The sequence below is a fragment of the Colletotrichum tamarilloi genome (genome assembly GCF_030869305.1).
Source record: "Colletotrichum tamarilloi strain Tom-12 chromosome Unknown Scaffold_7.1, whole genome shotgun sequence".
NCBI classification, from domain to species: domain Eukaryota; kingdom Fungi; phylum Ascomycota; class Sordariomycetes; order Glomerellales; family Glomerellaceae; genus Colletotrichum; species Colletotrichum tamarilloi.
Window position 1 is genome coordinate 218,173 of NW_026849390.1, and position 14,582 is coordinate 232,754.

A 14,582-nucleotide genomic window follows, 5' to 3' on the forward strand; every position below is an offset into this window, starting at 1 on the left:
AACACCTCCAGTCTCCAGCCCAGTGGCGCCCCCCTTCACTTTTCTCGGCTCCCTTTCGGCGGCCCTGGTGCTCCAGTGTCATGTCACCGTGTCTTATCAAGGCCACCGCTTCCCCGATAAGGAATGGATAACGATCCAGTTGACCATTCAGATTGCATCCTTTTCAGGCTCACTCACTTAGCACAAGTATCGTGTACTTGCTGACCCTCCCACCTTTGTATACCCCTCTATAATACCTTCCAGATCATAGTACTTGGCTCGGCACGGGTTACGGGAGGTCAGACGGACCCGTGCACAGCGCACTCGAGATTCCGCAATACGTATCTGCACCGGGTTCGGGCTCTCACTATCATATTTTCCCCTCGGGTCCCGGTGTCTACATACCGGCAATGTCTCTTTAGGTGACCTCGTTCTTGGGCCAGGTCAGTACAGAAAAAGAAGTGAGATGAATGCGACAACGCTGTTGAACAACGCATGTCAAATCACAGCCAAGGGAGAGACCCTCCGGCAAGGACCTTCGATTTTTTGCAACGTCTAGGTACTCCGTTAGTACCCATGCCGTGCATTTGACCAGTACCTTCCCATCAGGTACGCAATGATTAGGTACTTCCATTGACTCTTAGTCTTAGTGCATCTCAAAGTGCTCCACCATCCGCAATTGGCATCCACACCTCACTCATCCACCTAGTCCTGGGTATCCGTACTTTTCTCTTTCCCAGGCCCGGCCCTTCGTGTTGTCGTTGTTTGGTCTTGGTTTTCTTTCCTCTCGCTCCTCTTCCCCGCCATCCGTTGTCATCATCGTCCTTTTTCGACTCCAGAGAAGCTGCAGACGACAAACAGTCACCGCCCGCAGCTACAGCCAAGCCCATGGCTACCCCGTCTCCCGCCCGCGATCCTCAGAAAGAGGACGTCAAAGTCCCAGGTACAAACGCCATATCCTTCCGTCTGTTCCGGCGCGCGCAACCCCGCCCTCGGTTCGTCTGTTGCGCATGTCACAGTCAAACAAACACTCACTCGCCCAATGTCCCATGTCCACGCTCACTCTCACACATACGCTCATACCCCAAGCCTGTATCCTATCCTCAACGCAGATCCCGTCTTGTGCTGACCGCTGTGCGCAATGCCTAGAAATCACCCGCAATCCTCCAGATAACCCAAATCTCCACAAAGACGACAATATGCCCCCTCAAGATGCTCCCGCCGTCCGCTTCGCTTCTTCCGTCGAAGAGATAACGCCAGCCGTCACCACGACATCACCCACCGAGACTCTTTCTCCCACCGATGCCGCTACCGGAGACGGTGAAGAGTCCTTGGCCGAAGTAACGCCCGATCAAATTAGAGCTCTCTCCAAGTCCCTTCAAGGTGCACCGTTGCAGCAGCGCCGGATGAACGTCTTTGGCTTCGAACCATACTCACTACCTGCATCACGCGTAAGTAGTCTGTTCCCTCATAACTCTCTAGTTTATGCGCGGTCTCGGAGCTTCTTGACGTTGTTTCCTGTTGGCATGGGCGTGCGTCCTGATGCCTTGTGTTTCAAAGTCTCATACCTACCCCTCCACCCAACCAACACTGCCTCGACGTTCAGACTTGTCTTCCCCCAACATCTCACCTCGTCTTCGCTATAATCATCCGAGGCTTCTTCTCGATGGAGCTCCTCGTCGGAACCTCCAATGATCAGTCTCATGCTCATCCCACTTAACCCCCCAATCTGTCATGACAACACCACTCGGCCATTGCATCGCACGCGCCAGCCTGTACAACTTGCTTCTTACTAACCACCGGCACCTATAGGTTGGCTCACGAGAGGAGGAATCCGACAACAGTCGACTGCCAACCCCGAACTCCAGCGGACCGAAATCACCGCGGTTTGGTCCGGCGCATCCGATGCAGTCACCTCCTCTGACCCCGGCGGGGACCGATCCCTCAGACCTGACAGCCAGGAAGAGTAGAGATCAAAATGACGATCGCAAATCATCCACGAGCGACCCCCATGTAATCACTCCGCAGGCTTCGTCCTCCCAGGACTCACCACCATCATCTACCAGGAAGGAGTTGCCCGTCCGAGGCAAGTCGACGGAGGAGGTACCTCAGCGATCAGCTTCGGCAGAAGACCAACCACACGACACGAGGTCGCATAGGAGGGGAATGTTCTCTGTTGGTCCTGGAGGATCAGTGCCGGTTTCGCGAGAATCTAGTCCATCTCGGGCCTCATTGTACTACTCTAAGCCGATGACACCAGGCGGAGATGCCAACGACCCTTATGCGGCTCACAAACGTCAACCACCAGCTCCGGCTCCTCAGCGGGGCCAGATCGATTCGAGATTCGTCTTCTCGCGCCGGAAAAACAAACACGGGTCGTCGCCATCTGGTTCTACCTCAAGTCTGGGCCGAGTAAGCGACAAACGACACTCCGGGCTCTTGGGCATGAAGGGACATGGCGACGAGCTGCAGGTTCCTCACGATGACTCGGCTAGCATCACGAGCAGACAAGGCTCCTTTGCCGACCTGAAGAGGTTTTTCAAGGTTGGTGGACACCACAAGATGAAGAGGGAAGCTTCCCCATCATCGGTTCGATCAGGCACCAAGACACCCCCTACTAGAGGGTCGCAACATGTTCCCTTCGGAGACGACCACGGACTTACTTCGAAGTACGGAAAGCTCGGCAGAGTCCTGGGATCGGGTGCTGGAGGATCTGTTCGTTTGATGAAGCGCAGTGATGACGGTGTCGTTTTCGCCGTGAAGGAATTCCGACCGAGACATTCATATGAAACCGAGAAAGAGTACGTCAAGAAGCTGACAGCTGAATTTTGCGTTGGCTCAACTCTACACCATGGCAATGTTATCGAGACATTGGATATTCTGCAGGAGAAGGGCAAGTGGTACGAGGTAATGGAGTACGCTCCGTTTGACCTTTTCGCGTGTGTCATGACTGGCAAGATGACACGAGAGGAAGTCGGCTGCTGCTTCTTGCAGATCCTCAACGGTGTGACATATTTACACAGCATGGGTCTTGCTCATCGGGATTTGAAGCTTGACAACGTCGTGGTCAGTGAGCATGGGATTATGAAAATCATCGACTTTGGCAGTGCCCACGTTTACAAGTATCCTTTCGAGAGCGACATTGTCCTCGCTTCAGGTTAGTTACACATTGGAACTTGCTTCGACGTATTTGCTGATTGATTATAGGCATCGTGGGCTCCGACCCCTACCTGGCTCCTGAAGTTTACGACGAACGAAAATATGATCCCCAAGCCGTCGATATTTGGTCGTTGGCAATTATCTTTTGCTGTATGACGTTGCGCAGATTTCCGTGGAAGGTCCCTCGCATGACGGACAACTCGTTCAAGCTTTTCGCTGCTGAGCCAACACCAGGCCACGACCCCAGAAAGCTGATTATGCCGTCAAAGTCTGCCAACGACCTCTCCAACACTCCCCAGAGAGATATTTTCGAGGACGGCAAGCATCATACTCACAAGCACGAGCCGAAAGAAAGCCAGAAGGAGAACCAGAAGGAAGTTCCCAAGGATGGCGAGGGGAGTGCAGCACAGGGCAGCTCGACGCAGACTTCGACCAAGTCTGACGGCCAGCAACCAGCCGACAAGAAAGAGGTCATAAGAGGTCCCTGGAGGATCTTGCGCCTGCTCCCTCGCGAGAGTCGTCACATCATTGGCCGCATGCTGGAGATCAAGGTGAAGGATCGTGCGACTATGCAAGAAATTCTCGATGAGCCCTGGGTTGCCAATACAGTCATTTGCCAGCAACCCGAGCCGGGCCGCGTTGTACACGCAGAGGATCACATTCACACTCTTGAGCCACCACAGCCCCCGAAGTAGGGTTCACAGCACGGGCGCGGTCAACACAAATTGCATGTCTGAAAGGCGTTTAACCGGTTGTAGATGGGGTTTTGGAATGGGACAGGATGTGGAAGACACTTGGAATGACATGAGCCCCTCGTGATTGGGGACACAGCGATGATATTGGAGCTTGGGTGGTATCGGAGTCCGTCTTGAGGTTTTGTAGATGCTGCTGCGGCTCCGCTCACGGCCTTGGATCAAGCGATTGAATTAGATAGGTAGATAATACTATTCAGAAAAGACTCAATATTTTGACCTAGCCAATCGTGATAAAGTGATATGACGGGATCTCCCGTCCTGAGGCAAGTCTCAGTAAGGTAGCAACTCATCTTCATCCGCGGATGGTCTGTGTCCATACGTCAAATGCGATATGGTCGATTGGTAAGTACCTCATTCATCCTCGGCATATACAGCCAATCGGACGATATCCATGGGTATGTAACGGTGGGGCGTTCGGGAAATCCTTTGGCCGATCGGCCCAAAAAATTGTTGACATTCTGGAAGCTCTTGGAATAGCTTCAAGGCTTAAAGTTCGTCCCCCGTATCGACTCTACACTTCACCGATCGTCATCCGCCCAATCCCTCCAAACAGACCAAAGTTGCCGCTTTCGCTGTCAATTCCATCACAACAGTCACAATGGTACGTTGGCACCCCTCAATTCTACGCCTCAATTACGGCAGCAGCCTTCCCCTTAAGTCGGCAGCACGACGGGCATCCCCATGTTAGCCCTTGACATTGTCTGCCGCCATTGCCAGCAATGCAACATCTCGCAAAACCATTTCGCTGACAAGACGCATTGCAGTCTGCCTCCTTCCGCTCCATCCGCGCCCTTGCGCCCCTTCTCGACCGCGTCCTCGTCCAGCGCGTCAAGGCTGAGACCAAGACCGCCAGCGGCATCTTCCTTCCCGAGTCCTCCGTCAAGGAGCTCAACGAGGCCAAGGTCCTCGCCGTCGGCCCCGGTGCCCTCGACAGAGACGGCAAGCGGTTGCCCATGGGTGTCGCCTCTGGTGACCGCGTCCTGATTCCCCAGGTACGTTTTCGATCCCTGACAGCAACCTCAACTGCGGCGCCAGTCATCGATCCTACCCGCTTCTCTGCTTCCCTACTTCCGTGACCTGGCCTGTGAAAGGTGGTGACATTCGGGAATGCGCAGTAGCCGGCACCTCTTTACTTGACATCTCTTTCGCCGCATAATGTCGGCGGAAGTGGAAATAGAGTAATGAGATGATGGGGCCGGGTGAAGACAGGATGGGCGATTTAGTTCAACGAGCACAACATATGGATCCGATGGGCTGACAAGATGTGATGCAGTTCGGCGGCTCCCCCGTCAAGGTCGGTGAGGAGGAGTACCACCTGTTCCGTGACAGCGAGTAAGTCTACACCAATCCCTTTACCACACAAACCCTTTCAGCCAGCAATCAGTTCGATGTGTTATACCAAAAGAAAGACAAGGTCACTAACGTGATCCCCTTCACCTAGGATCCTCGCCAAGATCAACGAGTCATAAACAGAGAGAAATCTGCCAGAAACGACTCAAACCATAAAAAAGTGTAAAAGATACCCACGAGGTCTTTGGCGTGTGTACAATACCGTGTATCAAAAGAAACTCCAAAAATGAGAGCGAAGTAAGAGAGGGTGTATAGCCCCAGCCCAGTATTCAATTTACCTGGAATATTCAACCAATGAACGCTGGAAAACTGTATTATGGAGGGAGTGATAGGTTTGGCCCTTTGCATAGAGACTTTTTTGGGGTGTGGTGTAATAGTAGGTGTGATTTAGCTCCCGCGAAGTAGGAGTCGGGGAAATGCTTAGGAGATGGAGTGGAGGGACTCCGAGTTGAGTAAGAGGAGTGACGCAAATCGTGTCCCTCTCTTTGCTCCTGCTCTTCTTACAGGCTGGAACCGCTCCTCCCTCGGCGGGGTTTGAATCATCAAGAAACCTCTCCTCTCTGCCACCAAGTTTCTCGCCTTGATGCCTCAAGTCGTCCGATGTGATGTTCTCGTAGCAAGCTATGGTTGGCTGGTGTGGTTGCACTTAGTGTAGTCGTGGCACCTGACAACTGACCTCGACGCATGACTGCTGCGAGGAGTTACTATGAGCAGATCATAGACAACATACTACAGAGATGGGTGTATTTCAGGACGCGGCTAAGAGGGGATCTTCATTCATTGATAATACCTGATGAACAGTACGACACCATCTCAAGCACGTCTTGCAGAGTTTAGACAATGCTCTACTCCTTTCAGACAGAGTCAAGCGTCTACAACATGCCAGCTTATCATGACCAAGAAGCTAAAGCGGGCATGGTGTTTTTTCACCGAACGCACCCGGTCAAGCTTCATGGATTAAGTATGCGGTGATGCCCAGCAAGGGAAACGGATCGTATCAACCATCGTCGGCTCAGGCAGCCCGATCAGAGACAATCCAGAAACCCCAGACAAAGTTGCCAGATTGGGGGATAAGAAGCAAAGCTTTGGCTTGGGATGGTTGTAGAGCCCGAGAGTAGCTGTAAACAACAAACGGCCACGACATGACGTACGTCATCTAACTCGCCTACCTACGTTGGCGGGCTTGATCCCTTTTCGCCAAGACGGGAACAATCGTTTTGCGCAAGCAGCCGCAGCGCAGTACGACACATCCCTTCTCTCTCGGATGCGCACGTACGAGGGGCACGCGTGCATCCCAAAACACGGTGTCTGACTTTTGACGACTAGTGAAAAAGCACTATGGGAACTGACAAGTTTCAAGTTCTAGGATTCGATCAATGTCTGAGATATTCTGTCTTGGCAGGTTTTGGCCGTGTAGTTCAGAAATGGTGCGGACGCAGCGGTAAAGCATCGGACAAAACAGACAGACATGCTCGGTACACAGTAAGGGGAGAGCGAGTGAGGCAGGCATGTCTTGCTGCGAGACCCGCGAGTGTGGGCGGTGCAAGACAAACAAGCTATTTCCTTCGGGACGGGCGAGTGGGCGGAAAGACGAACCTAATCATCAGTGGGTACACAGAGAGGAGGTGCCGCAGTGCTTGATGTTGGAATTGCAACCAAGATTTTCATCTGGGGACGCCGCGCACTCTCGGGCTGCGGACCGTCGTACGGCTGTGGGCTGTGGAAATGCGATTGAGGCTCGGCCTGTGCCCGAGTCATTTTCTATCATGTCGATTCCTGTCTCACCAGTGACCAACTCTGCTCGTGTACACTTCTCGCTGCCCATTGTTCTTTCCTCCCTGGTCACACTTTGGGCAGTGCTGGAATGCTCGTTGATGAGAGAGGAAACGTGTCTGGCCATCTACTGGGCCCCGCCCTCCTCAGTGGAGGGAGAACAATAGGATTGTCCTTTTCGGACGCGGCTTTCTTCCCCGGTGATGAATGGGCAAGCACGACCCTAGGACAATTCGGACGTAATCAACAGAAAATGGATACTGTATACATAATAGGTAAAAACTTGTGCGGCGGCCACTGGTAGCAAGCTGAGCCTCGACCGTTATAGGTATGGATAAGGTAGATGACTAGGAACCAGGCAGTACGGAAATGCGCGCGATAAACAGAGCAGAAAAAGAGAGCACAAGCAGAAAGCTGAGAGGGGGGATACCGGTAAGCGGGATAAACATAATTAAACAACTTTGATCAAATCAAGAAAGAAGCGAGATGGGTGTGAGAGGCCGAGATTGTGCATTATCCACATGGAAGGTGGGAATCTTACGGGTTTATGGGTTCATAACTCACGGGCCACCACGGTCCATGGTCATGGTCCGCGGGAGAGGTAGTGATGGAGAGTGAGAACACGATGAATGAGAGTGAGCCAGTGAGGCTCTATGTGAATGAATGTGAGATCCGACGGGTGTCCCGGGCAGACGGTGGATCCCAGCTACATTTTGGCGGGCAGAGAGGCCAGTGAACCACGAGTCGGAAAGTCTAGACGCTGGCCTGCCAGAAAGTCAAGACCACCACCCCTTTTCTTGCCTCTGTGATGTCGTCTCACGGGCCACCAGGGAAAGTCCGCAGCAAGGCAGGGATCCGTGGATCATGGATTGAAGAGAGGGAGACTGAGAGGGAGATACCGCGGAAACTGTGGAGAACAAGGTTGGGCTGCGAGATTTTCGAGGATCTTGTCAGCGATGAATGGGAGCCAGTCGTTTGCTGGTCCTCTTTTCGTTCTGATTCAGGGGTTGGGGGGACATATGGGGGGCATGTTCAAGGGGGCCGGTCCCAAAAAGTCAGTACGCAGTAAGCAACCTAACGCTGCTGAGGGTTGAGAATGCACGTTTGACGCAGTAAGGCGGCTGGGCGGCTGGCGGCTGCGTTTGTGATGTTTAGCTATATTCAGCTGCCAATCGGGAACGAAAAGGGACGACGGTTGGTTCGAATTTAGATTTTTGGAATTCGGATGCGGCTGGAGGGAAAGGGAGGGGGATAGGACGAGACGAACGTCCCCTCTTCCTTCTCGCGTGGTTCATGTGGAATGTCCCAGGCTTCATTGGCAACAACGAAACAGCGGCTCGGGACAGGTTATACGGAGACACCTGACAGGCTTGACTGGTGGGATCTGGAGTGGGCTTCTTGGCAGGGCGTGACGCCTGGTCACCAACCGGTCCGCGACGAAGAAACAAGACTTTTTTTTGTGGTTTTTTTTTTCTTTCGCTGTAATGTAACCTGGGGAAATGATTACTGGAGTACTGGAGTGAGATCGAATGAAAACTCATCACAACTCACAGTTGAGAAGAGAATGGGCCAGGACTTGGCTGGACTCTTGGGATTTCTGGATCTTGGTACACTGGAGAAACTGGATCGAGGAGTTGGAAGTGGGAAAGGCTCAAGAGTTGATACCTGGTGCCGGGACATGCGTGGCTCTGGGTCCCTCGGCCCAGTTATGTGTTTAGTACGTTACAACTTTGCAGTTCAAGCTTACCTGGCAGCTTAGTTAATTCCTGTTAAGATGCGTTTCCCAAGTTTCAAAACAGTTTGCCTAAACGTTTTAACCTTACTGTGCTCGGTGTCATTCCAGAACCCCTTCGCTGGTGCTTCAATGGATTAGCTAATGCATCTCAGCAGACATTCGATGCACTCTGTAAGGTATGCACAGCAGCGTTTGGTGTGCGTGCCCGACAGGAGGCAAGTCAGGAGTTGATTGACTTGTCTCGCCTCAATCACGGTTCGTCTCATTTTTTCGATTCTTTTTCAGACTAAGATCTCAAGTGACAAGATTGTTTCTTCTTTCCCCCTTCCGCGTTAACACAAGCACTTTCCAACCCCCTTCTCCAAATTGTTCCCGCTACCCCTTGCGCCAATCAGTCAACGAGACGATCAATCGACGCAGCCAAGCGAAACCTCTCGGGCGATAGACATCAGAAAGACGGGCAAGCTAGCCGGCCCAGCCCAGCCCAGTCTGCCTTCTTCACCTTTTCGAGACAAAGTGTCGTTGGTGTCTTGGTCAAACGGCCGAACTTGTGGCGGCGGAGGCGGAACTAAACACGAGTTTAAAAGCTGAAGTGCGAGTTATCTAGCTGATGACAGCCTCCCTCCCGAGCCCCTGGGTGCCCCTAGATTTTACGTTCCGGTTCGCCTCTGAGGTATCACAGTGAGGTACGGTTATCTCCTGTAGTCACACTCGCGGGAGTTGATTGACGGTATCCGTATTGACTCGAGTAAGTCCCCCCTCATTCTCCTGAACCCCGCGCGTCTCACGCGAATCTGCACCTATTCGGCTTTTCGAGATGGGCCGAAATGGTTTAGTGCCAGGGGAGATCGACGAATCTTAAAACGGCGTCTGAACTTTCGGCTCTGCGCGTTTCCATTGCTCGCTCTCTGCTGAGGTCAGAGGCATTTGTGTACACACACGTATCCGTATCAGCACAGTACATCGTTTGGTGGGAGATTCTAGCGTGACAATGCCTGCCTCCAACTGCAGCTACCGGGCTTCTTCTTCCTTCCATGACGATGATCCGGTCTTGGTATTCAGTGGGCAGACTCCAGAAGGGGCGTTGCAAGTCCCTAGAGTCCAGACTGTGCGCGTTGTCGGGGGACTCGGGCACTCGGGGAGGAGAGAGAAGTGGACGCGGCTATCCATTCGGTCCCGCAAACCACGGACCCAGGGTTGAGGGAAATGCCTCTCTGATCCTGTGGTATGGTATGATAACACCGCGCGTCTAATTCGTTGTTCGGCTCTTGGTCGATCACTTGGTCTTGTTTGCTCTCTGTGCCTTGGAAAATCCTACGCAGTAATTCCCCGAAGGCGACGGCAATGGAACTAGACAGTCACCATGGCTAGGTACGTAGCCAATAGGGCGGGGCGGGTTCGGACGACGAGGGCAAGAGGGATGGATCATGGATTGGAAGGATGGGATGAAATCCATGGAAGGGACGATGGGATGGATGGCAAGATGGGAAGGAAGTGAGATACCAGCGATACGTACCCCCAAGTGCCCCCAGTAGCGCCGCCCACTTCTGTTTCATCTTCCCATCTCCGTTGTCCCCACTAACGCACGCCACGAGTCCCTGCAATATGAACTTCCTCTCTGTTTGTCAGTGGTTTTTCTCTTGGCAAGGGCCCAGGCTTCTTTCCTGTTGGTCAGACTGTTTTTCTTCTCTCTCTCGCTATTCACACTTCGCTCCTCTCGGGCAGAATCATCTCACCACCACACACACGCACACCCGTATCTGTCTCTCTCTCTTCACGGTATCTCGCTGCTGTGCCCCCTCGCCCCCTCGCCCCCGGCACCATGATCTGACACCCCATGGCTAGCTTAGGCAGGCAGAAAGAGACTGAACAGAGGCAATCCTCCAAGGCAGATCCCGTATACCTTCCGGCTGTCCTGTGGGAACTCCACCAACCCGGCGGCGGCAATTTGTCTTGAAGCATGCCTTTTTCGGCAGCATGACCGCGCTAGCGCACCACCCAATGTAACCTGCAAGACGGGAACTGGGGGCAACATGGCGGCGCGGAAGAGGCACAGATAGTAAGGTGACGAGAAAGACAGAAGTCACAGAACTCTCTGTAATACGGACACTGAAGTAGTGGGCAAGGCGAGTGGGGGTGGTTGCCAACAGCCAACTTGCTGCCCGTTGCCTACTGCAAGGTACCAGGCCGCCCGAGATGAGAGATGGAGAAAGCAACCAAACCAGGGGTGTCTATGGCCTTGCAGGAGCGGAGCTGCACGTCTAAAGGGGGGGCGTGCAAAGCGGTTGAGCTTCTTGCTGAACAAGAGTGCCACTATTCGCTTCCGCCCCCAGCTAGTGCTACTTCCAACAGGATGACGGAGCCTCGGAGAGGGTCAAGGGCACTATGGAGCATCCATAGTGCAACTGTGCAAACCGCTGCCGCCCTCCCTCCTTGCTACGCAGTAGCCCGACCCTCTCTCGCGGCTCGCCCTGTCATGGACCGCTGGGGTTATGGACCGTTGGTTGGTTGATATAAATCCATCTCGGTGCCCTCGATATCGGGCCGCTCCCTCTTTTTGTTTCTTGACCCCCATCGCGTTCTGTACACAGCTGGCCGCTGATACCACACTCCCTTCTTGTTCGTCCTCTTTCTTGAACGAACTTTACATTCATTATACCCACCAGAGCCAAACAACTCTTCGTCAGTTCGTTTGCTCCTTCAGTCTCTCTCGTCTAGCACGAAGTCACTGTTGAACAGTTCCACTCCTTGAACAAGGCAAAGCCAAGCGCTTACACCAAAGCAACAAAACCACCAACTACATTTCAGTCCTTCATTCGATATCTTCGATTTCGACTTTCTTCAGCAGGCCTGCTCTCAGCTGTACACAGAAACCCATCTTTTTCGGACCTCGACGTTCTTTCTTGCACAAAAAACGCAACATCTCATCTCAGGATACCCAACTTTCAACCCATCAAAATGAAGTTCTTCACCACTGCCCTGGCCATGGCTGCCGCTGCCAACGCCCACACCCTCATGTCCAAGCTGTACATCAACGGCGAGTCCCAGGGTGATGCTACCTGCATCCGTATGCCCAAGGAGGGAGACACCGCCACCTCCCCCGTTGCCGGTCTGACTAGCGACGACATGGCTTGCGGTAAGCTACTACCATGCCTCCGTCCAGCAACAACAAGCTTGGGCGCTGCTCACGTTGATATTCATATTTACTGACATCACACACAGGCAAGGACGGCCAGATCGCTGCCGCTTACACCTGCGCTGCCCCCGGCAACTCCAAGCTCACCTTTGAGTTCCGCCAGTGGCCCGATGCCCGTGCCGAGGGCTCCATCGACCCTTCCCACAGGGGTCCCTGCTCCGTCTACGTCAAGAAGGTTGACGACATGACCACCGCCGCCGCTGGCCCCAACTGGTTCAAGATCTGGGACGAGGGCTACGATGAGTCCACTCAGCAGTGGTGCACCGACAAGCTCATCGCCAACAAGGGTCTTTTGACCGTCGAGCTCCCCTCTGGCCTTCCCGCTGGTTACTACCTCGTCCGCACCGAGATCCTCGCCCTCCACCAGGCCGTCAGCCTTCACGACCCCCAGTACTACGTCGGCTGCGCCCAGATCCATGTCTCCGATGGCCCCTCCGGCGCTCTCGAGATCCCCTCCCAGTACTCCGTCAGCATCCCCGGCTACATTGACGGCTCCGAGGCCGGCAACAACTTCAACCTCTACGACAACCCGCAGTACCCCTACCCCATCCCCGGCCCCGAGCCCTACAGCCCCGTCGGCACCGCTTCCGCCAGCGCAAAGTCCACCTCCTTCGAGGGCGGCGTTCCCTCTGACTGCCTGATCAAGAACGCCAACTGGTGCGGTAAGGCTCCCGAAGCCTACACCACCCAGACCGGCTGCTGGGCCGCTGTCGACGCCTGCTACGCCCAGGGCAATGTGTGCTTCGACTCCGCTCCTCCGACCGGCGCCGCCAACTGCTACGTCTGGAACGACAACATGTGCAAGGGCATCTCTGCCCAGTGCACGGCCGGCAACTGGCAGGGCCCTCCCACCATCGAGATGACCGCCAAGACCGTCGCCGCCCCCGGCGCCATCCCCGCTGCCGTCAACCTAAACCTCCTCGGTGGCTCCGCCAACACCGCCGCCGCTGCCGTCGCCTCCGCCACCCCCTCCAAGACCGCTGTTGCCGCTTCTTCCTCTGCTCCCGCCGCTACTCCTACGGCTGAGTACGCCGCCGAGGACCCTATCGCTACCAGCGCGCCCGCTGCCACTGTCGCCCCCGTGACCTCTGCCGCCCCCGTTCCGGCTTCCACCTCCGTTGCCGCCCCGGCCGCTCCTTCCGCCTCTGCCCCCGCCTCTGGCGCCCTTGTCCCCTCCACCGACGGTACCTGTGGTGGCAGCACCGGCTTCACCTGCGAGGGCAGCACCTTCGGCTCCTGCTGCTCCGCCGCCGGCAAGTGCGGCAGCAAGATTCTGCAGTGCAGACCGTCTTGCGGTTGCCAGACCAAGTTCGGTCTCTGCCTCGAGGCCCGCAGCCTGACGAAGAGCAACTGAAGCAAGCAAGCTTAGTTTCTTCCTGACCCACACCAACCTCTCCATCAAACTACATCACGACATCAAAACAACATTAGAACGTGATCATGACGACGACATGAAAGAAACCCCCTTCTTCCATCAGTGGATTCAAAAACTTCCTTCGCTTCGCTTCGCTTTTTTCTTCGACGAGTCTTGCTCTTTTTTAGCAACATGCACCTCGCTTGCATCATTTATCTTCAACTAGGGGGTGGAAAAAAATTTTGGGGTTTGGTGACAACACATACATCACGGCCGGGTTCAATGGTGTTCTTTTTTGCGAGTGGGGAAAAAAACAAATTACATCGGAACAGGAAATCATGGGCATTGCTTGGGTAACTTCTGGTGTTTTTTGTCATGTGCCATTCTTGTATATAGTGTACAATTTGATCATAAACAAATATGGATCTTTCAAAGTACCTTTCTGCCTCGGTATAACGGCATGTGAGTTCGGAATCGTGATTCAATGTGTGTTAAACGTCTATAACTACATGCAAGTGTGGCCATCTCCTGAACCGAGAGACAATGACTTCCACGAATTGGTACTCTCGCATTGGTTGGGCCATCGGCTTTTTGGAGGAGCTAGAGTTTCCCTTCAATCACAGATATGCATATCCCTACGTAGTACAACTACGTAGTTGTCGAAAATGTAGTTGCTAGCCAGTCGGTACACGAGCGCCCTGGCCAACAAGCCGGCCAACAACTTTCAGATGTGGGCGCTCATTTGGAACAACTACGTCGTCGTGGGCCCGTACGCCTACGTCAAGGCCATCAACACCTTCATCGAGAAGAAGATCATGAAGGACGACGTCTTTGGAGGAGTCAGCCCGACCTTCGTCATCACCCAGATGTTGCAGTGCGAGGCCCCGGTCTTCCCGGCCAACGGCAACATCATCACCGACGAGATGTTCACTGGAGAATACGGAGCAACCGCGCGCTAGACAGCAACGATGGCGTCTTTAATTGTTTTATGTCAGTCTTGGGTTGAAATATTGTAGGGAAGAATCCTTGGACCGTCCATTTCCTTATCTATAAAGTGCACTCCCGGTCGTTGAGGCCTTCCAGACGGCGAGGTTTGTTTTGCGGCCATTCGTTAGCTCTTTTACACTCGTCTTCTTAGCTTGTCCGTCATAAGCTCAGTCTTGAACACGTTCTACTCGACTCAAGCATGGTTGTCGGCTCGTCGCCTTGGCGGATCCTTTGTCGTCGAGGTACCAACCGCCTTGATCGCGAGTATTGATGCAGGATTTGACAGGCATTTTC

The 14,582-nt window shown here is 53.8% G+C and overlaps 4 protein-coding genes across 4 annotated transcripts; all 4 read left to right on the forward strand.

Moving 5' to 3' along the window:
• Positions 1-867: 867 nt before the first annotated feature.
• On the forward strand, positions 868-3,833 carry CTAM01_03010 (uncharacterized protein; the record flags this gene model as incomplete). The annotated part of the gene is made up of 4 exons (XM_060519048.1): positions 868-922; positions 1,129-1,430; positions 1,792-3,136; positions 3,187-3,833. 4 exons carry the CDS (start codon positions 868-870, stop codon positions 3,831-3,833), a joined length of 2,349 nt encoding a protein of 782 aa, XP_060386047.1.
• A 658-nt stretch (positions 3,834-4,491) lies between these two features.
• On the forward strand, positions 4,492-5,362 carry CTAM01_03011 (chaperonin 10 kDa subunit; the record flags this gene model as incomplete). The annotated part of the gene is made up of 4 exons (XM_060519049.1): positions 4,492-4,494; positions 4,658-4,885; positions 5,167-5,225; positions 5,335-5,362. 4 exons carry the CDS (start codon positions 4,492-4,494, stop codon positions 5,360-5,362), a joined length of 318 nt encoding a protein of 105 aa, XP_060386048.1.
• A 6,347-nt stretch (positions 5,363-11,709) lies between these two features.
• Positions 11,710-13,301, forward strand: CTAM01_03012 (endoglucanase B; the record flags this gene model as incomplete). The annotated part of the gene is made up of 2 exons (XM_060519050.1): positions 11,710-11,887; positions 11,974-13,301. 2 exons carry the CDS (start codon positions 11,710-11,712, stop codon positions 13,299-13,301), a joined length of 1,506 nt encoding a protein of 501 aa, XP_060386049.1.
• Positions 13,302-13,844: 543 nt separating this feature from the next.
• CTAM01_03013 (uncharacterized protein) lies at positions 13,845-14,260 on the forward strand (the record flags this gene model as incomplete). The annotated part of the gene is made up of 2 exons (XM_060519051.1): positions 13,845-13,875; positions 13,980-14,260. The coding sequence occupies 2 exons, from the start codon at positions 13,845-13,847 to the stop codon at positions 14,258-14,260; spliced, it is 312 nt and encodes a 103-aa protein (XP_060386050.1).
• Between the last annotated feature and the right edge of the window lie 322 nt (positions 14,261-14,582).